The sequence below is a fragment of the Vanellus vanellus genome (genome assembly GCF_965231255.1).
Source record: "Vanellus vanellus genome assembly, chromosome: 2".
Lineage (NCBI taxonomy): Eukaryota > Metazoa > Chordata > Aves > Charadriiformes > Charadriidae > Vanellus > Vanellus vanellus.
Genome location: NC_138906.1, coordinates 32,846,199 through 32,869,491, shown reverse-complemented (window position 1 = coordinate 32,869,491; position 23,293 = coordinate 32,846,199). Strand labels below are relative to the sequence as shown.

The following is a 23,293-nucleotide window of genomic DNA, read 5'->3' as shown; positions in this document are numbered from 1 at the left end:
TATTTGATTTTTGGTAGCGACTTCAGCAATGTTGTGACATTCTAGAAATCAACCCCCTACTATTTTGTTAGAATAGTTAATATTTATATGGCTCTCGTGAATTTCTCACCGAAATGCAGAATCCATTTCATTTTGACATGGGGAGTTAGAAGCTTCAGAACATTTCTGACAAGGCCACAGAGCACTGTACAACAATGTAATTGGATACAAACCCAGTTACCTGAATCCCATTTTAAAACCATAGGGAAGTAAGTTTGCTGATAAATAATATGTACTATTGCAGTAGATGTTACTGAAACAGAAACTTCCCCACACAAGGTGTCCAGATACAATTTGATCATAAAAAATTGATAATTTTTTATTATCAGTGCTTCCCAAAAGCATTTGGAATAATAAAAATAAAATTTGGAAACACATATAAAACTATTTATGGACAAATATTGTGTGGAAAGATTTTTGAGCGAAATGGTATGTGAGAAAATATTTATCAGTTACCAGTTTTATTATAGAAATAATTGTATTTATGCTTCTAATGCTTGATCTCTTTTTAACAGTGCTGTAACTCACCACTGAACCAACACACTGGAAATAGTTCATAGCATCAAAAATGTCATCCACATAGACTGATGCCATCGCTCCAGTCTCCAAGCGCTGTGAACTGAAGCTACAAATCTTTATGGAGTTTATATTACCTGGGTCAAAGGGAATGTTTTTCTGATATTTAACGAGGACCCTTACTGCCAGTATGACGAGCCAGGAGAAGTGGGTTAACCTTAGTCCTGGAGAGTTCTCTCAGCTTCAGAAATATGCAGAATGTAAGTAATTTTTTAAATATGGGATTTTATGGTTAATCAAAAATTAAGAATATTTTGAATGCAGAATATAATAATAATAATAATATACTGTTAATATTACTCACTGTCATCAAATAAGAGGTTAAATGATGGTTTATCTTTTTTAATCCAAAAGATATGCGTGGTTTTTTGAGGGGAAAAAAAAGATCAGTTGGGGTCTGTAAATTATTGTTTTTTTTTTTTTTTTTAACTGAACCATTATTATCTAGTATGGTACCATGTAGACTGACTATGGGTATTTGGAGAGCATATTTTTATGGCTTTGCCACCTTAAATTCACCATAATAGTTTCTGTAGTTATTGCTCAAGCAAAACTTCCTTTAAGTTGCCTGAGGAACTTAAATGGCTCAGAATGTACTTAGCGGACAGATACTGAACATGAGAAGTTCAATTTAGGAGGTGGTTTATGAAGCCTGATAAGAACTGAACTGGAAAAGGTCAAGAACGTTTAGGAAGTTTTCTTGTATGATGAGTAGACTAAATTTATATTTTTTAAAAATGGAGAGAATCTCAGATGATTTATGAATGTTGTTGATTTATTACTAAAGGAAACATTTTCATATAAGGTAAAATGAAGACTAGTTATTGGGTTTTTGTGCCTATGACATCACAGCATATACTTAATTGTATTTCAGTGCAGTCATCTAACAGAATAATCCTAAAATGATTATTAGAGTTAACTTGTAATAGTACATTCCACTGGAATGTGATTGAGATTCATAATATTTCCATGATAGCAAATTAATCCACAAATGATACTTTATATAATTCAATGTCATTGAACCAAAAAAAAAAATAAAATGTAGAAACATTTATATGATGCTTTCTGGAACAAGTGTATGTGAGTCTCACAGTTTTCTACAATTGCTGTGTAACTTAAAGTATTCCATTTATTAACAAAGTATGTTTCCTCCCCATGCCATCTTCTTATCTCAAAGGATAAGGTATATAGATGAACAAAATTTGCTCCATACACTGCTTTATATGATGCCACCGAGCGAGGAGCTATTTTGTTTCTTGTTTCATAGTGGAATATAAGGCATTGATACCTGTCCAGTATTTAATCAGTTAGGACCACTTCTGTAGAAGAAGGCCTTAAAGATCTGGTATGAGTCTGAGAAATGAAAATATCTATGTTTTTCAGTAGTTCTTTTATTTCTGTGTGACACACACAAACGTTAAATAAAGGGAAACAAGATGCAATTACACGGATCTTAAAAAGAACACATCCACATTTTATATTGATGTTCCATTGCCTTCAGAGACCTCGGCAAAGAAAATTTTGTATTTCACATAAGCTTGTTTGTTTTGAATTACATCACTAAATGGATAGTAAACATAAGATAGCAGTTTAAAAAAAAAAAAAAAAGACAAACAAAAAAAAACCCAAACCACTTCTGACAATATTTACTTCTTCCTGGGAAAATATTTTAAAATGGTTCTTCATTAACTTTTTCAGTACCAGAAATTGAAGACTTCTAATAGAGAGAGATAGAACAGTTATGGTTTTTTTTTTTTTTTTCTATGCATTCTTATAATTTAAGCCTTCAAGGCAGCATTTGCCAAAATTTGTCATATTTCTTATAGGTAAAAAAAAGGCATTTAATGTATTCCTTTTTGTTCTACTTCCCTTTGCTCGTCCAGAACTTCTTGCACTCACCATAGTTCAGAGCCATTGCTTTAACAGAACTATTGGCATCAGGATAAAGTATTTGGTGAAATTGGTTGTATTTGTTTGTGTTCAGGTTTGTGCATATACATAACAGAAAGACCTTCCTCTGTTTTTCTAGAATAGAAGGATATTAGCTGTTTGAAAATATGAAATGTGACGCATCTTTGTATAAGTAGTTTAATTTCTGAGGCAATTAAAAAAAAATTGTTAAGGGTATGTAGGCTTTGATGTATAATACCAAGGGAATATAACCCAGATATGGGCCTTATTTTAAATTTCTGAGCTGTCCAATTTAATTTTGCTAAATGACTGAATAGCAGTATCTCTAAATGTGTGATTTAGGACTTTAAAATGCAATTTAAAAAAAAATAAATATTTAATTGGATCCAAAATTTTTGAATTTGATACATTGTTATCTAACAGGCAGAGATATGAAATGTTGTGACAGTAGATGCCTTTACTCATTACAGTATAGTAATTAAATTATGTGGAATTTTATGAAGTTTGAGTGTGTAATTGCTTTGATATTTCATTGTTTTTATTGAACATAGCAAGACAGTGAACTGAAAATTACCAAATTTCTAGTAGTGTTTGGCTGGCTTGGTAGGGTTTGATTTATTTAAAAAAAAAAAAAAAAAAAAGGAAAAAAGGAAAAAAACCCCAAGGCATTGCACGCTTCTCTCCAGGATGTGACTTGAAGTACATGTGGGCCTTCTGCAGGAAGGACAGATGATCTGGGTGTCAGAAGGTGACACTGTAGGGAGGTTTGACTTTGTGGCAGTTGCCCGCCAACGAGTGGTGAGCTCCCAGCCTTGCCTCGTTTTAAGGAGTGGGCTTCACTGAAGGACTCCAGAATACAGTATGGAATTTATAGCGATGTGATTTGTTTTCCGCTCACCTGCTGATATGCGGGGATGTCACTTGCTCTGCCTTTCATCCAGTTTGGTGTAAAGAATTCATGAATCTTACCTAAATTACAACATTATTTTAACTATGGAAGTTTTTAACGGATACATTTTCTTGAATTTACAAAACAGAATATTTATAATCCCTATTTTAGTTTGAATCAGGCCTAAAGTGAGTATTGGTACAAAGAGTATAGTCTCCAAAAAACCTGTCTACCTTGGATGTTGGTGACTTTGGATCATATTCTTAGTGGCTGATAGTCAGATCTACTTAATAAGGTCACTGGAATCAGAATTACTTTTGTACAACTGCGGTGGGTTGACCTTGGCTGGATGTCAGTTGCCCACCAAGCTACTCAAACTCTTCCCCTGCTCCAGCGTGGGGTCCCCTCCCACGGGAGACAGTCCTCCACAAACTTCTCCAACGTGGGTCCTTCCCATGGGCTGCACTTCTTCACAAACAGACTGCTCCCATGTGGGTTCCACACAGGGTCACAAGTCACAGAATCACAGAATGGTCAGAGTTGGAAGGGACCTCTGGAGATCATCTAGTCCAACCCTCCTGCCAGAGCAGGGTCACCTACAGCAGGTTGCACAAGACAGCGTCTAGGTGGGTTTTGAATGTCTCCGGAGTGGTCCTGGCAGCAAACCTGCTCCAGCATGGTCTCCTCTCTCCACAGGGTCACAGGTCCTGCCAGGAGCCTGCTCCAGCACAGGCTCTCCACGAGGTCACAGCCTCCTTTGGGCACTCACCTGCTCCGGTGTGGGAGGATATCACCGGCTGCAGGTGGATATCTGCTCCACCGTTAAGCTCCATGGACTGCAGGGGGACAGCCTGCCTCACCATGGTCTTCACCACAGGATGCAGGGGAATCTCTGCTCCAGCAGCTGGAGCATCTCCTCCCCGTGCTTCTTCACTGACCTCGGTGTCAGCAGAGTTCTTCCTCTCACATATTCTCAGTCCTCTTGCTGGCTGCTGTTATGCAGCAGGTGTCCCCTCTTTAAATATGTTATCACAGAGGTGCTACTACCATCACTGATGGGCTTGGCTTTGGCCAGCGGCAGGTCCAACTTGGAGCCAGCTAGCACTGACTCTATTGGACATGGGGGAAGCTTCTGGCATCTTCTCTCAGAAGCCACCCCTGTAGCCTCCCCCGCTACCAAAACCTTGCCACGCGAACCCAATAGAACAACAGACTGAAATATGAAAAGAACTGTTCCTTTAAGTTCATTATACAAACATACATTGGATTAGTTTTTTAATCTGAGTCAATTTATGCAGGTATTTGATAGTAAGATATGCATGACTGAAAGAAAGTAGTACAGCACTTCAAACAATATGACCTACAGAAAGAGTTTTTTTTGTTACACCAGTGTCCACCCATTTTGGTGTGCAAATTAAGAAGTAATAATATCAAATGGTAAAGACTTAATTAAAAGAAAACATAAAGAACTTCTTAAACAAACTGTGCTAGACTGACCTGAGCTCAGTGGGTAGAATTCAGAGTTCACACTTACACCTTTGTATTATATTGCTATGCTCAAATACTAAGTGTTGATGATTCACAGCATCTCTTATCGTTGATGCAAAACAGATACCTTTAGCAAGTGAGCCCAAAGAGTGGATGTGCTGAGGTGTCTCGTGCTAGCCAGTAGGAAGCTTTAAGCACAAGGTGTATTTCGACTTTTGCTTCTCTTTGGAGCCTAAGTAAATTTGGTTAAGAAAGTTTTCTCATTCACTTTCAGGAGAGGAGGCAGTGTTCTGTATTTCATGTGCCCATCCACCCAGAAAATATTCTATTTTAAATGCATTTGCTGGTGTTTTGCATATTTTCTTTGGTCAGAAAAAAACCCTCACAGAGTTCCCTTTTTAAGCTGAATCCCATCAACCTAAGCTGTCTGTGGAGTGAGAGTGTTTTGCTGGGGAAGCTGCTGCCCTCCACACAAATACGCACCACCTTTCTGCTCCAATAGCCTTAGTCTTTATCTAGAACTGGAATGGGTAGTAACCCAGACGGTGCACACTTGTAGTACTGAGGGATTTGGGTTTGAGTCTTCTGAGGTTGAAACTCGGTTTGAACCCACATTCTTGGTCTTTCCCCTAACCAGAAGGCAAGCCTGTCTCACTTCCACCTCTTTTATGAGGATGACTTGCGGCCAGACTTTGCTGAAATCAGTCACTTGTGCAAGTATTTTGGTTTCCGAGAATAGCAGAGGAACAGGTCCACCCAGGTTCAAAGAGACAAATTAAGTGCCTTTTCTTATGTTTAGACTGCAACAGAACTCAGGAGGCACCTAGATGAGCTGTTTCTTTTCTGCGTCAGTTGACTTTAGTCATGTAAAGGAATTTTCAAACCATATTGAGATAAAGGCTGCACAGATATTAAGCTTAAAGTACTTTCAGAGTTAGGTTATGTGATCAGCTGTAGCTGATCGAGTGTGGACATTATAGATCCAGCTGTCCTGGGCTCAGAGGTCTGAATTTAGCCTAAATCCCCTTTTTAGTCACCAAAGCAAGCGTGTGGATCTTTCACTATATAAATCCCATTAAACTCCTCATGTGGATTCTGGTGCTCTGACAGAGACATGTGCTTTCCACTTTCTGACTGAAAGACACTTTGCTCCAGTTCAGTGTGGTTCCACTTTTAATTAATCTTCTGTCAGCTTGATGATAGCCTATCTACTCTTGCAAGTACAGTTAAACAAACAAAGGCTGCTCGTAGCTCTGTGTGCAGGTACTGTCTTTGGTATCCCATTGAGAAGTTCCTACTACATTTTGTCTGCCCGTCGTCTTCATCACGTATTTACACTATGGTTCTCAGCTTTATCCAAGTGTATTGACTGGTGAACACAAACCCTAAATATAAAATTTATTTCCTGAATACATACCAGCTTTTCTCAATTTCCATAAATGTAACTGAACGGCAAAGGAGAATGAGTTCTCCACCACTTGTTCCATACACTAAACTTTTCCCGCTAAGTGACAGTCAGAAAGTAGTAGTAAGTGAATGTCTTGCAGTAAATTAGTCCAAGGAATAGCCATAATTTCACAGAATCACAGAATGGTAGGGGTTGGAAGGGACCTTTGGAGATCATCTAGTCCAACCCCCCTGCCAAAGCAGGTTCATCTATAGCAGGTTGGACAGGATCGCATCCAGGAGGGTTTTGAATATCTCCAGAGAAGGAAACTCCACAATGTCTTTGGGCAGCCTGTTCCAGTGCTCTGCCACCCTCAAAGTAAAGAAGTTTTTCCTCATGAAAAGTTTTTCCCCTTCATTTTACTGAATTATTTTTAAGCTCAATTCAAGGCAACTTTATACTTCCAATTTAAGACCTTTCTTCATCTGCTTGCCATACTTAAATAATTTGGGGCTTCAAATGAATTTTTTGGAACAGTTTAAATATTATTTGAAAAAGAGGAGAAGTGTATTTCTAGAATTCAAAGACCATATTACCTAATACTTGGCTCTTTGAAGTTAATATGCATATGTGTGGTTTTTGGAAGCATAATTATTTCCAAAGACAGTTCCTCTGTGTCCTCGTTGCTGGTCAAATTAAAAATCTCCTCTCTCCTCTTGTTCTGAAAACAGCATAGTAGAAAATATTTTGCACTGGATCTTTGCCTGGTTTTAAAATGCCTCAGAAGAATATGTGAAAAGAGAACTAACTGGTGTGCTCATTATATAATAGTAATAATAACGATAACAACAATAATGTTGCCCACACCAAATCCTGAAGATTCTAGGGAAATAGGTGCACTCAAGAGAAGAAAATTCATATTTTTTTTCTCCTTTGGATTTCACAAACAATGCTGGCTGTGGGAAAAAATGGTGAAAATATGAGGTTTTTTTTTTTTTTTGCGTAAAAATGTCACTGCATAGGGTGAGGTACAAACAGGACTTTTCAGGCAGAGACTGTTTCCTCTAAACTGTATAGTACCAGGTATATGCATAGTTCTGTACTACTCCTAACAGCAGCCTGAATTGTAAGGACATTAGAGAGAAACAAGTTAAATAGCTTCTTACTGATTATTATCTGTATGGTAAGTTTGATTAGTTTGGACAGGGGAGTTTGTATCCTTTTTATTAAGTGAATTTTGTATGTCCTTTTTCTTAAAGTTTTATGGCTGTTGTAGTCCAAATTATACGTTAAGGGGAGTTTAGATGATCGTGCTCTAAAAGCAAGTGCGAAAATATTGAAGGGGTTGGAAACAGTTAAAGCAAGACTCTTTCATGATTCAGCTAGACTTTAAAAGAGAGAAGGAAAGTCTGCCCTTAGTAGGCGGAGGAAAAGGCTTCTGAGCTCTGGCAGCATGTACACTCTGGGGAAATTGCTTGGTTTGGTGTTGTCCTTTTGAGTTTGTCAACAAAATGTGCCCTGAGGAAAGAGCCTGAAAAAGACTTTTTGCAAAACTTTTGGCAGTGATTTTTTTTCCCAGGCTGGTGGAGGAGAACTTGGGCAGACTGTCACAGCCTGAAGATAGAAATAGATGTTGGAGTGCTACTGAAATGGCTGTGAGAACAGGAACAGCATCAGCAGCTGCAGCATCTTTTGATGTAGCATCAACAACAAGAACTAAACAGTGTAAGAATTTTATAGGAGAACAGGAAAGGGTAACTTGTGAAGAAAATCTCTGAAAAGAAATGGGAAGGTCAGCAGAACTTTTGGTCCAGTATTAAGTTGCCAGAGACTCTCGGGTGGCTTTGATTCTGTGGCCCTCACAGATGGAAAAGATTTTCTTTTACAATGGGTATAAATGATAACCTGCAGGGAACTTCATACATGTGGTAGCTGGTCACCAGCAGCAATGGACCATTACGCAATCCCACAGAGGGTCCCAGACTTCTAGTCCCACATGGGATTGTGCTAATTCTAATGAGGGAATGGGCCTCATCAAAGAATACAGATTGCTAAAACCAGCTATTTTTGGCTGTTTGGAAAGTAGAGTGCGAAAATTGCTTGTGATTACTGAGAATAGTTCTACTCCAAGTATTGGATTTTAGGAGTATGTTTTTTCTGCTGCTATAGTAAATATGGAGGAAACTAAGTTCTCAAAGTTTTGTCAGAGTCTGTCAGCACTGCCTGTATGATAGCCCATGTGCTTGGAGAACTTCATGGAGAAGGAATAATGGGTCTAGTTGGAGATCCCCTCTTTGCATGCAAGGCCTGTTGGGGATGGATTGGCCAGAAAAAAAGGGCCCACTGATGATTTGTGGAGTCTGAATCCTGTGACTGGGGACTAAAAATCTGACTACGAGAAACTGGAGTCCCACTCAAGGGTTTGGTGGGGCACTTGCTGTAGTTCTTCTGAGAGGTGAACTGTGCTTATTGATACAACACTGTAATTTCTATCTTAAGATCTGTGAATTTAAATCCCTGGTGCTTATTCCTGTGTGGTACATTTAGAGAAAATGAAATGGGGTAGAAATATTGTATGTGATAGGTTTAAGCTCTAGTCAGATTTATTCTTTGAAAAAGCTGAACTCTGTCCAAAGGAAGGTGGTTATATTCAGTCTCCACTAATGAAGGTATTAGATCCAACTTTATGACTCTTGTTAGACAGAAATCGAGAATAATAAAGATACGAATTTGTGAATTTATTTTTCTTTTAACTGGTCATAGTTGGGACTTGGCCTCTAAAGATTGTTTCATAGATGAAGTTGTGAGGAGTGGAGAGCTGGGCACCAATGTCAGCTGCAGAAGTGTTAGTGGCTTGCTTTCCTTTGTGTCATCAGGCATTCTGTGTTAGGTCTTGAAGAGAATGTAAGATAGGTATGATAAGCCAACACTTTCTGACGGAAAAAGCTGATAAACATACAGTAATACATTATGATCTCGATCTCTGAGGTGGACTTTCTCATGACTTAAAATGTTTAGTGTTCCTGCCGTGATACATGCCGATCTATGACTAGCAGATGTGTTTTCACCCAAACAGAAGCCAGTCAATTCTCCAGTTAACCTGTCTAGGGTAAACACTGTCATGTTGACTCTGTCCACAGCTGTGAGTAGGGAGAAACCTTCTCATGGCAGTTTGACAGGACTCGTTTCCTGCTTCCATGCTCATACTGAAGAAGGGCATCCAACTTCTTCAAGGTACAATAGGCTGTTAGGGAAAGGGAAAATGCAGAAGAGAGTGCTGACCTCCTTACTTTGACTAAAAGGTCTATCAAATTATTCAGGAGTTAACTTATTCCATGGCAAAGGCAAATGCATTTGAGTCCTTTCAGTCCCTCTCAGGCTACTATATATTCTAATTTAAAACAGTCTTTTAGGAACTAATGGCTTTCCTAGAACTTTATTTGAATTGTACACAGTAATGGCACAAAGTAGAGTCACATTGAATGACTTTTTGAGTATCTTATTACAGTATTATGTTCATGTTTTAGCTAATTTCAGGGATCCTCTCCTGTCTTCTGACTGCAAGAAACCTTGTATGCCAACTGCAGGGAGACACGTTTTAAGGAAAATAATAAATTTATATGCATTTGTGACTATTGGATGGCAAAACTGGGACATACTCTGCTGTTTATAAGCTCCCCTATTCCTCTGCAGAATAGAGGATACTCCCAGAAATATCTGACTTGTTCAGGAGTTCTGATATAAAGGTATTATAGCCAGTAAAATACAAGGCTACTGTTGCTGCTGCATACTGTTGACTGGAGACTGCTAGCAAGAGGTCATAATAGAAAGACATTCAATCCATTCAGTAAAAGCAGAGAAGGCAATAGACCTTTACAGTAAACTTGTAATTCAAAATTTTTAAAGATGTTGACAAATTGGTCCAGAGTAGGATCGGTTCAATGAAGCACCAACTGGTTTTAGCTTCAATTCCTGTCCTAAAGAGCTGCTTCTGGTTCCTGAATGATTGAGTGGCAAGGTCAAAAATACGATGGCTCAGAAACTTCCAACTTTCATTTAGGGGTGATGAAAGTATTACGGAGAAAATGGTCTCAATTGTGCTAGTCCTAGCACACTTGATTTGTCCATTTTAGGGAAGCTAGCCCCAAAGTTTTGTACTTGTTTAGGCCTCATATGGAAGAAATGTTAGAGAAATTAGAGAAGGAAAAAAATGATGCAGCCTTTTAGATAGTACCAAGTTGCATTGATCTCAGACTCCAGAGATAAAATACTGTTAGAAAAGGCTGTTATTATTACAAAAACATCATTTGATCATAGAGAGGCACTGGCCATGCTTGCTTCCTGATGAATGGGACACTGTCTGGTCATCAAGAGCACTTGGTGGCCTCACTAGAAGTTGGTAATTTACTTGCAATCATCTTGCACACCTTCTTCAGAGAATGTGGGAGAGAAGGCGATCACAACACCCGAGAAGATTATGTTTACTCGGTCTCACTGAGTAGTGAAACACAATAGTTCAATACAATACAGATATTTAATTGGTTGTGCTGAGACTGGACAGTGTTTGACCTTTATTTTTAGGATAATCATATTATTTTCTAGGTTATGGTACTAAGTTTCCAGTGTTTCCAATGAGGGCATAGTGGCTGTTTAGGTATCTGGGAAAGATTAAGTTAGTCAAAGCTTTAGCGCTGCCAGTAGTATCAGGGCTTATGTTAACTCTTAGACATGCAGATGAATCTATGGTTCTTAAATAATATAGTCAGGCTCCAAAATTCTGGGCCTTTGTTGCAATAGAAGGGAATTATGAGTAAGTATTTAGGTGAAAAGTAAATGACTGTGCATTTCCATTTTCGAGGATGTTGTTGCAAGAAGCAAATCTAAAGAGTTCCTTCAAAGTCCAAAACAGAAACCCCAGTTCTCAAGTTTCTGTGGCTGTGGGATTCCATGGTGTGTGGTGGCTGGCAGTGATACCTCTTGTCTTAGAATTCTGAAAGGCAAATGGTGTCATCTCACCTTGGGTTTTGTTTTCTTTGTCAAAAATAATGATTTCTTTCTAGAATCGAAGCTGCACAGATACCCACTGCCAGTCATTAATGCCTGATGTTGCAGCATCAGCTGTTACTGGCATTGAACACATATTGTGGTTATTACAAATCTGACATATGGTCATAAAATTACTGAACGTGTATTTATACACCGTAAAATATATAAACATTGATTATGCTTTTGTTACATTTCCTGTGTTTCTATGTATCTTCGGTATTTCTTTTTCTTTATTGTTTGGTTGTTTCTATGGACATTTGCATGTAAACAGTGAGAAGCTTTTGTTTCTTAAGAGTTCATCTGTTCCTGTTGCTTATTCTCTATTATAAAGATTCAGGGGATAATTCAATTGGTTGCTGTGGAAATGAGCCTGATGTCACAAACAGAGAATTACAGTTCACCAAGCCTTGAAGAAACAAAACGAAGGGAGAATGGACTAATTGGGGAGCCATGTGACAGTGGCAGAATCTCAGCTCTCATTAAAAGCATGTATTTTTATTCCTTGTGTTTCTATAAATGAGCTTGAAAGTGTAATTCAAACGATGACGATCTATGACTCATCAGACAAACTGAAAAAAATAGCTCTGTTTGAAAGGATGATCCCGCTTTGCTCTTATGGGATACAAACTCAAAGAACCAGTAGCTCGTGGTGGGTCCCTTCAGCCCAGCAAAGCTTTGTATGCCTGGAGAGAGAAGGGGAAAGCTGCGTGTCCTGCTCATCCACTGAACAAATATATTTGGCTCTTAGTGTTACCACTTATGCTGTTCTGACTCTCCTGGATTTCTGAAGACAGGAGAGACAAACCTGCCTTCCTTGATGCTCTTGAGAACAGGAGATAGGTTGCTCTGGATGGTTGACATCAAGAATCAGAGGCCTCTGTGTGAAATAGAGTGGGCTTAGGGCTGCCTGGTAGTGTCAGAAGGCCTCTCTCCCTGTGCCATTTGTCGGGGTTGAAGGGCCCTGGATTGCATTCCTCTCTGTCGTTTTCTGCCAATTAAAAGAAGCAAAAATTTTAAATGTGCTTATAATTATGTATGTTTTCATTGTTTTTTTTCAAGCACTAAAAATATATTGCTTTTTGTGTGGCTTTGGAAGATTTTTAGTGGGTGTTATGGAGTGTCACTGCATAGTTTTGTTGGCTGCATTGCAAAATGTAATGGCTTTTTGAGGGTATTACTGATTGCTAAATTTGTTTTTAGAACTGTCAGATTTTGTGTGGTTTATAATTATAATTTTATTAAAACCAGTATGGAATATTGAGAAAAGAACTCGCCATTAAATTCCGATATAATATTTTCTTGCGTAGTTTCTGAATATATAAATTCTTGATTTTATTTTCATCATAAAAGGTTATAAAGAATTTGCTTTATTGACGCACTCAAATTAATTGTAGCAGTAATGGTAGTTAGTGATAATGAATTTGTTTTGAAGAATGTATTTCCCAGAATTAACTGGTAATAGATGTTGTCATTCATAAAAGCATACTGAATTGCTTTAAACTGCTTTAACTGTTGTTTGTTTGTCATTGGTTTTGTTGTTGTTTGTGGGGGTCTTTTTTTGGTATTATTTTTTAAGTAGAGGGCAATTTCTACTTTTAATACATTATTTATGTTTGAAATTCACTACAGAGATGGGACAGAATCTAGCATCCTTACCTGTATCAGAATAGATTAATTAAAGACTCTGACAGTCATTATTGACATCACTGCTTTGGAGGAAAACATAGGCTTTAAGTATACGGTATAAGAGCGTATATATTGTAGAAGTTGAAATGAATGGAAGGAAACATAATGAAAATTTTAGACAGTTATAAACTGTCCTCCCATCCTCTTCTCATATACTGAGTATGTGTCTGAGTGCTTTATTGAACAGAGGCACTTCAATACTGGATAGGCTGCAAGAGTTTGAGATATTCTTGAAATGATACTAGAGACGATGAAAGCAAGTTGAAGAGATGCAAAGAAAAAGAGTGGCAAGATAACTACATTACTCTAGTTTTGGACTAAGGTTACAAATGGGTGGTAACTGTACTATTTTAGCAGTATAGGAGATTTAGAATTTCTGGGATAAAAAAGATGAAAGTCACAAAGGGAAGAAAATTACAAAAATAATTGAAAATTAAGCCATGGGAAAACAGAACAAACAAATGGTTTCAAATAAAGTTGGAGTCTACCAATTTTTGGGAGACCAAAATTCATGGGCCCATGCTGTTTCTAAAACTCATAGATTAATGCATTGAGTGACTTAAAGTAATGGAGGAAAAAACAGATCTCAGAAAGAGATGATTAGGACAAAATCAAAGTACGCTTTTAAAGAGTCAGAACAGCAGACAGGAGCCAAAACAGAGCTCAGCACCCAAAGGTTGATTTATTTTTTAATTTTTTTTGGAAAGTCTTATTTGACATTTGGGTTTTAGGTTATAAAAAATAATTTAAACAAAACATGATGAAGAACAAATGGTGAAGCTGACAGTGATGACCTGGGGCAGAAGAAAAAGAATTCAAGTAGAACCTTAACGGTTAGCTAAGTTTTATCTTGTAACAATGTTTTAAATTAATCTAAGATAACTGTTCCATCTTCTGTAGAGTCATGTAGTTTTTCTATAAATTCTTTGTTATTAAAATCTGTGAAAATGTGCACAAGTACTATGATTTTTTATTCTAAAGCTTGACTACTTATTTTGCTAATTTTGGCTGAGGGTGAATCCAAATAAGTACTCAAACTGGAATTTGAAATAAGCCATTTGCATTCCCTTTGGAGGTGCTCTTATTCTAGCATTAATCAGAAATGAATATTCATTCAGAATTATTTTAGTAGATAAGCTGTTAGTTAATTAGAATTAGCTAATGGTTAAAGGAATACTGACCCACTTCATATTCCTTTAAGTATAGAGCCATATTTTTATATTTTTCTTCAGACACAATGAATCTTTTCACATTGTTTGTCAAGTCCAAGCTCATTATTTCATCTGTCGTCTAACATGTGATATGTCCAAAGAGGAACATGATATCTCCAAACACTATATGACTCTATGATATAGATTTAAATTATCAGTCCTTTAAGGGGCTTCTGGGAGCTTAAGGGATCCACAGAAAGAATGACAAAATATAATGAAGTTGACCCAAACGGTACAAGAGCACACTCTGAAGTATTTCACAGTGTAACTGTGTTTAAACTAAAATGTGCATTGAAGTTTTTCTGGATTAGGTTTCAAGAAGCACGTGCCAGAGCAGTACTTCCTTCTAATAGTGTTCTGGAGAAGTAGTGACTGACTATGTAGGAGGACTACTAAGCTGCTCTTCAGAATGCAAACTCTCCAAGACAGACTCTACTCTTAAGATAAATACTTTGCAGCTCTGTGTACGCATCTGGTATTTTTACAAATCACCTGAATAAGTTTTCTTTAAATTTCATGGTTTTCTTCCCCCCCCCCCCCCCCCTTTATTCCATCCTCATTTTGTTATCTAGCCACAAAACCTGTGTTGCATCTTTGGCTAACAATACCCCCTCCCCTTCTACCCCCCAAACAGAACAAAACAAAAACTCCCAAACAAATCAGGTCATCTATCCAGCTTAGCATCCTGTCCCTGGGAGGCACACATCTGAAAAGTTTTGTAAGTGTTCCAGGCACAAATATGTTAATCTTTATTCAGGGTCTGTCTTGACATAAAAAGCAATACCAAATTTTGCATAATTATGCACAATGGGTTATAATCACATCTCCATTTAATTATTTTAGTGGAAACTAGCAATATGGTTGCTGTACTACAGAAAGACTGGCTTGAAACTAAGTCAGATCTCATTGAGTGTTGTGTTGATTCTGGTGAATAAAGCTGCACAAACTGCTCTAAATAACTTGCGCTAACGAATAAGGAGCATATCATGTTGCTGCATTTTTGTTATGTTAAACTTGCCAGTTGATATGTTCTTCAGCTTTTATACTGAAAGATGTTATTTAAGGTAAGGAATTATGTAATATTATTGGATAGGGATGCCCACCTGAGATTTTATATGTACAGAAAGTTGTTCTGTCCCATGCAGAAAGAATTTGTCATGTCCTATTTTTCCCCTTCAAGAGTCATGTAGTAGCAACCAGGGATACACAAGAGCTCTGTCCATACAGGTTTGCTATCCATGTGCTGCCAGTGATAGAGGAATTGTGTTCACTTGCTGTGGGCTGTTACGCAAATTATAGTGTCAAACTAGTAGTATGTGTGGTGTTCTGAGGTGGTGATTAAAAGAAACGGTTGGGGTTTTTAATTGTGATTAGTCCTGTATATAACAGCAGGTGAGTTTTTATAAGTGCTCCTCTTATTCAGACTGCTAATACATTACTATGGATTTGTCTGTAATAGCAGTCTAGTGGTTTTAGGCCAAGCTTCTTACAGACCACATACCTATACCTCTGTCTTTCAAAAATAAAGAGTGATAATAAGAAAAAACATATACCCACAGTTCTCAACTGGCTTTAGCTTAGAAGAGTCGATCCTCTGCTTTGTTTTACAGATTGTGAAGCATCTCTGGGGATTTGATTTCTGCACTGTTTTGCTAAATCCCTGTGTTTATCTGCTCAGTCTTTTCCATAAGCACTGTTTCAGTGCCCAATTCTGTTTGGAGGAGTGAATTCTACCTCATTTTCTTTCTTCTTTTGTGAAAAAGATGAAAATGCTTCCCATTTCTCCCACCTGTTTAGTCATTACAAACCAGTAATTGTTGGTGCGTAAAAATGAAACAGATGGAAATGGGAAACATTTTCATCCCTTTCACAAAAAGGAGGAGAACAACGTCCTTTATCAGCAGATTTTTATTCTTTTCGTGCATTTTTTCTTAATTAATTTTTAGTGTTAATAGTTATGCAAAATATCAGTCTTGTCCTAATCTTTCATGAAACAACACTTCACCAGGAGACATTGCCACTTTTACTGATACTGGCTTTCAAATTGTGTAAGTAATAGTCTTCCATATAATTCTGAAAAAAATTGTTTTCTTTACACACATATTCTAGAGTGGTTTTTTCTTAGATAAAAGTCTAGTAGCTTATGCTGCATAACTTCACTGATCAATGGAGCTTTGTAAAAGGGGATACTCCCAGCCCTTGCCAAATGACCATCAGTAGATAGCTTTGGAGCTTGCTTTCAGAGCTGATATTTTTCAAACTGTAATTCTAATAGTAATTTTAGGGGAATGTAGAATGCTCTGTTCCCTTTCCATTTGCAGGTCTGGAAATGCAAATCCTGTCTTAAGTCTTCTAAGCATTTTTTAGTAGTCTGCTTTTGGAGTTTTGAAAAAACTAAGATAATTAATCTTAAATCTTCCTAACTCTTAAAAATTAAATTTGGGTTTAACAATGTTAATTTGTACAGGGTATGCATCGCTGTTCTCTATGAAATTAGTTCATTATCAGTATTTCTTCTCAAAAGACCATTCCACTTAATTTTATCACACTTTCTGTGGTTTTAGTCATAGTCAGAACATCGTAGATTTTTAAAATTACATGAATCCTTTGCCTTAAAAAATGGTGCAGATCAAGTACAAACATGGAGAGAGTGAACAAAGAGGCAGAAAAGGTCTGATTTTCATTAGCTAGTTATTTTGATGAAAAGATTGCAAGTATGTAACCATCAGGAATAAAAGATACGTGGTTAGGAGGCACAGGTGAAAAAAGCAGTAACAATTAAGGGATTGGAGAAATTTTGGATAAAATAAAATAAAATTAAAGACCAAGTGGAAAGCAAGGCAGTGTGCATGAAATGATCAGGGGTTTATGTGAAGGTTGGAATAAAGAGAGGTAGGTAAGAAGGTAAGGTGAGAATAAAAAAGTATGCAGTTTTCCTCTGGTGGAGGAATTTGCTCATTGTGTCCTCAGAAAGGTAAGAAGTAATACCTTGTAAAAAACATATTTGTTTTTCTGTGTTCAAATTATCTACTGAAATGCATGCAAGCTTTTAAACAACTTGAATTATAGCTGTTCTTTTTAAAATTGGACAGAAGTCAATTCTTGATCTTTTTAAAGGGCTCAATGCCTTCACAGGACACACAGCAGGCTGAACGGGAAGCCTTCGTTTTGATTTTCCAGCTTTTATGTGGTTACAATTAACTCCACATGATGCACATTGTTGTATTCGTGATTGAAGTTTCCAGGGATTGACTTGAATTCTGATAGCAGGAAAATGGTGTGTTTTCTGTATGCAGTGCGAGTCCAGCACCGGCAGCCATGTTGCTTTGTTGAGCTTTTGAGAAGCTCTGGCTGCTTGCAGGCTGTCGTCCTCCTTATTCACGCTCTCAGCAGCAGTTAGTAACCGTCCCCCCCCTACCCCTTCCAGATGGGTGTCCCCATTTCCACCCTTTCCCTGCTGGGATTCACATCCACCCCCCCTCCATCTCTCCACCATCCTCTTGCAGCAGTACCATGTCCAGTCCCTGCACAAACATCTCTCCACTTCTGCTTCAGGCCATCCTTAGGACCCTGTTTGGCAAGGGAATGAATGCCCATATGTGAAACTGAGAACCTGCATAGAATCAAAAGGGGTTCTGTGTGCATACCCATGTCAAGGACACTGATTTGGATCTTCTTAAAACAAATAAAAGGCTGTCATGTTTGGGAATTTCCCAGAGAAACAACATGCTTGTGCTGTACTTTGCAGTGTAGTGTAAAGATTCCTAAGCTAGAAATGAGCAGTAAAGTGGTGCAGCAGCACAGCTGGAGTCTATTTTCAGGTTATTTCAGGAGCTCTAGAATTCCTCTGGAGCCTGATTCAAGCTAATCAGAGTATCCTTACATAATAGTGCCATTTGTAGGCACACAGACCAACAAATTCTTCTGAAAGAAAATATTGTGGTATTCCTTTTGAAGCATTTGGATGCTTACAGAATTAAATATTTCCATATATTACTTGGGGAAAAGAAAAATTAAAGTGAAATCTGATTGTCTGATTGTCTGATTGAGTTTATTGGAATATGTTATCGACTGGAGGATTTGGTTTTCTTTTTAACAAAGGAAATTTCTAAAAATTTTATCAGATTGTTTTTGTGGGACAAAGGCAAATAGTTTGCACAGTCTTAAATGCAACATCTAAATATAAGCAAAATCATTAAAGAGAGATTTCTGTATTGTTCTAGGATTTTTATTTGGGTGATCTGATTTCTGAAATTAGCTTCAAAAATTTCAACTTTTACTTTGTTGTAGAAAAAAGTTATCCTCCTGTCTAGCCATTTTATTTATATTCATATCCATATCTTGGGTGTTTTGTTGTTTTGTTTTGTTTTGGGTTTTTTTTTTTTTTTCAGATTTAGAGTTTGTTAGAAGACACAGAAGAGGGGTGTAAATCTTAGATTCTTTATTTCAGTGTGAATATATTCTCTGGTTTGCTATCTTGTGAGTGACACTAAGCTTGAGATACTCTGACAAGGGTCTGGCATATTTCTTAATGGTGCAGAGGATTGTGCGTCACTACTTTCAGGAGACTGAATCTTTATTATATGACTTATCTTGAAGCCATGATCTCATATATATTGAAAGCTAGTAAGTCATTTATTCTCTGTCAGTTTTTTTAATGCACAGTCTAGGACAAGCTTTTTTTTACTAAGCGCACACGATGTTAGAAAAACATTAGAACAAAACTAAGTCATTGCTCTGTGAGAAACTTGAGCGTGAATGTGTCTACAGTTTTCTTATATGCCTAATCAGAGACCCCATACAAGCTTAAAAATTTACCTTTTAAGAGAATTTACCTTGTAAGCAAATGAACAAGAACATGTAGGGCTGGGGCTGCAGGAGGAGTGGAACAGCCCAGCTTGGATCATCCTAAAAGCCAAGTAAAAATGACATATCCTGTATTTATTGTGAATTTTATTTGTTAGGGAAGCAAGTTACCTGCTAAATAGCATTCAGTAAATTCTGGTTTTACAGTTGTTTTATGTTTGTACCAGTGGTATTTAAAACATATGATAGGTTCTAATAAAGCATGGTACCGTTGCTTAACGAAAACCATATCCCTCATCTTATCCCTATAGACATTGGAGTTTATCATTCCTTGAGGTATAATGTCTTAGATATTTTTGTACGATATTGTCTACTGTGTATTGCACTTATTGCATGACTGTCAGGCTCCAGGAATTCCAATGTCTTTTTTCAAGAACGGATTCCTTGGGTTAAAATATTCTAGAGCAGTGTTTTTACAACAGAGGTATTCAAATGTTTTGTTTTTTTTTCTGGTTCTGAAACAGGATATAATACAGGAAAGGAAGAGCCCAGCTTGAAAAGCAAGTGAAAAGTCTAAAACTTTTCCTGTTCTATCCTTTGACAAAGCTCTGAGGTCTAGGTTTTTTGGGTTTTTTCCTTTGCGCTCTCTGATGTCGTACACTGAATCAACCAACCTTCCTTTTCCTCAAATTTTCCTGAACCAAGGCAAGCTATGCCTAATAAACCTGATCTCCACAAGCGGTTGAATCAAAAAGTTCACAGACGGTTTGCTCTTCCATTTACTTGGAATGTAATTCCATTGGAATTGGACTGTATCTCCCTTTTAACTAGTCTGTTCCCCAGGTTTCTAAGTGAATTTATTTCCAATCATCCTCTTCCCTCTTTGTCTTTGCTTAAATGAACTATTTTATTAATGTATAGCTACATTTAAATACTTTTAATAACCAGACTTATGGAAAATTTGGAATGTTCAGCTGCAAGGTAATGATGAAAACAAAAATTTGGGAAAAGTTAAGGTTCTGCTTGCAGCTATAATCTCCTATTTCTGAATGCTGGAATATTAACTTGTAATGTTTTGGGGTTTGTCCCTCATGTAGAGAGCATTTGATGGAATAGCTTTATTCTGAAAAAGAAGTCATCCTTTTAGATTGTCAGAAAGTAAGGTCTCTGGAAACTTTGAAAATGATGAGGTCATACTTTTAGATTCTTTAAGGTCTTTGTATGTGATAGAGCGTTTCTGAGAGCTTTTCCTCTTTAAGCTACATTAGTTGCAACTTGGAAAAAAAGGTATGAAGGAGCAGAAGAAAAGGTGAAAGAAGAAAAGAAGATCAGAAGAATCAACTTTCCTCTTCTGTTTTGTGTTGCTATTTTTGAAGTCTTATCTGCCTCTTCCTTTATTTCATTCTCCCCATCTTTTCTTTGTCTTCTCTTGTTCCTTTTATCCTTTTTGGTGGTTAACTTTACGTCCTTTCCTTCTCATGTCTTTCCTGCTTTCTTTTGCTCTGTCAGATCATCTTTACTGAAATTATCTTGATCTCGGGTGCTCAGATGCTCAGTATCATTGTATCATCGTTAATTTTCCTAACTGAACAATATAAAATAAAATAAACAAAGCTGTCCTGTGTGAGCATACTGAGGTAGAAGTGGATGCATTAGGAAGGGATATAAATTTGAATCCTGGGACACGGGAGTGTTGTTAGTTCATTACTGTTATGTTGTCTTTTGTCCCTTGCAATGTTAGGTTGATGAATGCCAGTGTCATGTTACTGTTGTTTTTCTACTAGGTTTGATAATGTTGTTATAATACCTGTATTTTAGGGCTACATGATCATAAATCATTTCAATAAGCTTATGTTAAGTTTCTATTAAGCTTACAGTAAACAGACATTTATCTTTTTCTTCTAAATATACATTGAGTTTAGTCTAGGGGCATATCTTTGTAGTTTGAAGCATTGGTGGCAGAAAAGATGTTTCAATAAATTGATTTATTTACCTCTGCCCTATTTTTTCTTCCCCTGAGCTGTAATATTATGGATTGGCAAGGTAAATGATTCTTGCTCCAAAGGTTATTATTGATTGTTGGCAGGATTTGTGGCAGGGATGATTTAAGGAAAGACCTAACCAAAGATGGGGAGCTCATAGGGAGACCCAGGGAATTATTGGCTAGTTAGTCTCACCTCTGTGCCTGGCAAGATCATGGAGCAGATCCTCCTGGAAACTCTGCTGAGGCACGTAGAAAACAAGGAGGTGATTGGTGACAGCCAGCATGGCCTCACCAAGGGCAAATCATGCCTGACAAATATGGTGGCCTTCTACGAAGGGGTTACAGTGGCAGTGGATAAGGGAAGATCAATTGATGTCATCTACCTGGACTTGTGCAAAGCGTTTGACATTGTCCCACACGATATCCTGGTCTCTAAATTGAAGAGGCATGGATTCGACAAATGGACCACTTGGTGGGTAAAGAACTGGCTGGATGGTCACAAAGAGTTGCGGTCAACAGCTCGATGACCAAGTGGAGAGCAGTGACGAGTGGCGTTCCTCAGGAGTTGGTTCTGGGACCTGTACTGTTCATCATCTTTGTCGGTGACATGGACAGCAAGTTTGCTATTGATACCAAGCTGTTTGGTGAGGTAGACATGCTGGAGGGGAGGGATGCCATCCAGAGGGACCTGGACAGGCTGGAGAGGTGGGCCCAAGCCAACCTCGTGCAGTTCAACAAGGCCAAGTGCAAGGTCCTACATCTGGGTTGGGGCAATCCCAAGCACAAATACAGGCTCGGCGGGGAATGGATGGAGAGCAGCCCTGAGGAGAAGGACCTGGGGGTGTTGATTGACAAGAAGCTCAACATGAGCCAGCAATGTGCGATCACAACCCAGAATGCCAACCGTTGCTGGGCTGCATCAAAAGAAGTGTGGCCAGCAGGCCAAAGGAGGTGATTCTGCCCCTCTACTCCGCTCTTGTGAGACCCCACCTGGAGTACTGCATCCAGCTCTGGAGTCCCCAACATAAGAAGGACATGGACCTGCTGGAGCGTGTCCAGAGGAGGGCCACGAAGATAGTCTTGAGGACTGGAGCACCTCTTCTATGAGGAGAGGCTGAGAGAGTTGGGGCTTTTCAACCTGGAGAAGAGAAGGCTCCGAGGAGATCTCATTGTGGCCTTCCGTACCTAAAGGTGACCTTTTACTAGGGCATGTAGGGATAGGACAAGGGGGAATGGCTTTAAAGTGGAAGAGGGCAGGTTCAGATTAAACATTAGGAAGAAATTTTTCACTTTGAGGGTCGTAAGGCACTGGAACATGTTGCCTAGAGAGGTTGTGGAGGCCCCATCCCTGGAGGTGTTCAAGGCCAGGCTGGATGTGGCCTTGGGCAACCTGGTCTAGTGGGAGGTGTCCCTGTCTATGGCAGGGGGTTTGGAACTTGGTGATCTTCAAGGTCCTTTCCAACCTAAACCATTCTATGATTCTATGATTTCTGATTTAGAAACAGATTTCGGTGAGGAAATTTTTGGTGAAATTTTATCATAACTTGCTAAAAGATGTTCTGACCATAATGACAGGTGAATGACAAAATTACTTTACAAAAATTAGTGATTTAATCAGTATTGTACTTCTTATAGTAACTGTCCATAGTGGGTGCTAACCTGTAATGGTCCTTTACATGGGATAAATCGGTGCAGTATATACTCTTTAAGGTCTTTCTATATGTATTGTGCCATTTTATAGTAGACCTGTCATAGGGCTGCATGTTCCTATAGAGGAGAAAGATACTAAAATTTTGATGATATAAGTAAGCAAAAATAAAATTAACTCAGAGTATGCTCACATTACCGTCAAATTGTGATTATGTCTCACACAGCTTTAAAGGAACTGGATTAATTTAGCTACTTTTGATACCTCAAGAGTAAATTTTTCACACAGAGAAAGTCAGTATACTTTTTAAATCTGTGAAACTGAGGTCTGTGCTGATGCAACTGTACTTTTATCTCTACACCCAATCATTTGGGTATGCATAAAGGACCCACAGTTGCAACCTTTGACTTCAAAGTAGGCAAAACCTTCCCTTGGTAGAGAAATTTTTCATGTATTTGGCAATGACCTGTAGGATGAAGAAAAAAAAAGGGCTTTCCAATTAATTTAGAAAGATCTCCTTAGAATTCACTGAGAATGAGAAAGCCAAAGGATTAAGAGGTGTGGAAATTAGGCAGCAGGAATGTGTTCTTATGAAAGATCCTGTTGTTTCTCTGTTGTCACC

General features: G+C 38.0%; 1 protein-coding gene across 4 annotated transcripts in view; it reads left to right on the top strand.

Annotated features, from left to right (window-relative positions):
• Positions 1-745: 745 nt before the first annotated feature.
• DGKB (diacylglycerol kinase beta) overlaps positions 746-23,293 on the top strand; it is a gene marked incomplete at both ends in the record, with an annotated part of 333,552 nt that continues 311,004 nt past the window's right edge. For all 4 annotated transcript variants that reach the window (XM_082479865.1, XM_082479864.1, XM_082479867.1 and 1 more), the window contains one exon: positions 746-815. In XM_082479865.1, coding sequence (XP_082335991.1) covers positions 746-815 — 70 coding nt within the window. The remainder of the gene's footprint in view (positions 816-23,293) is intronic.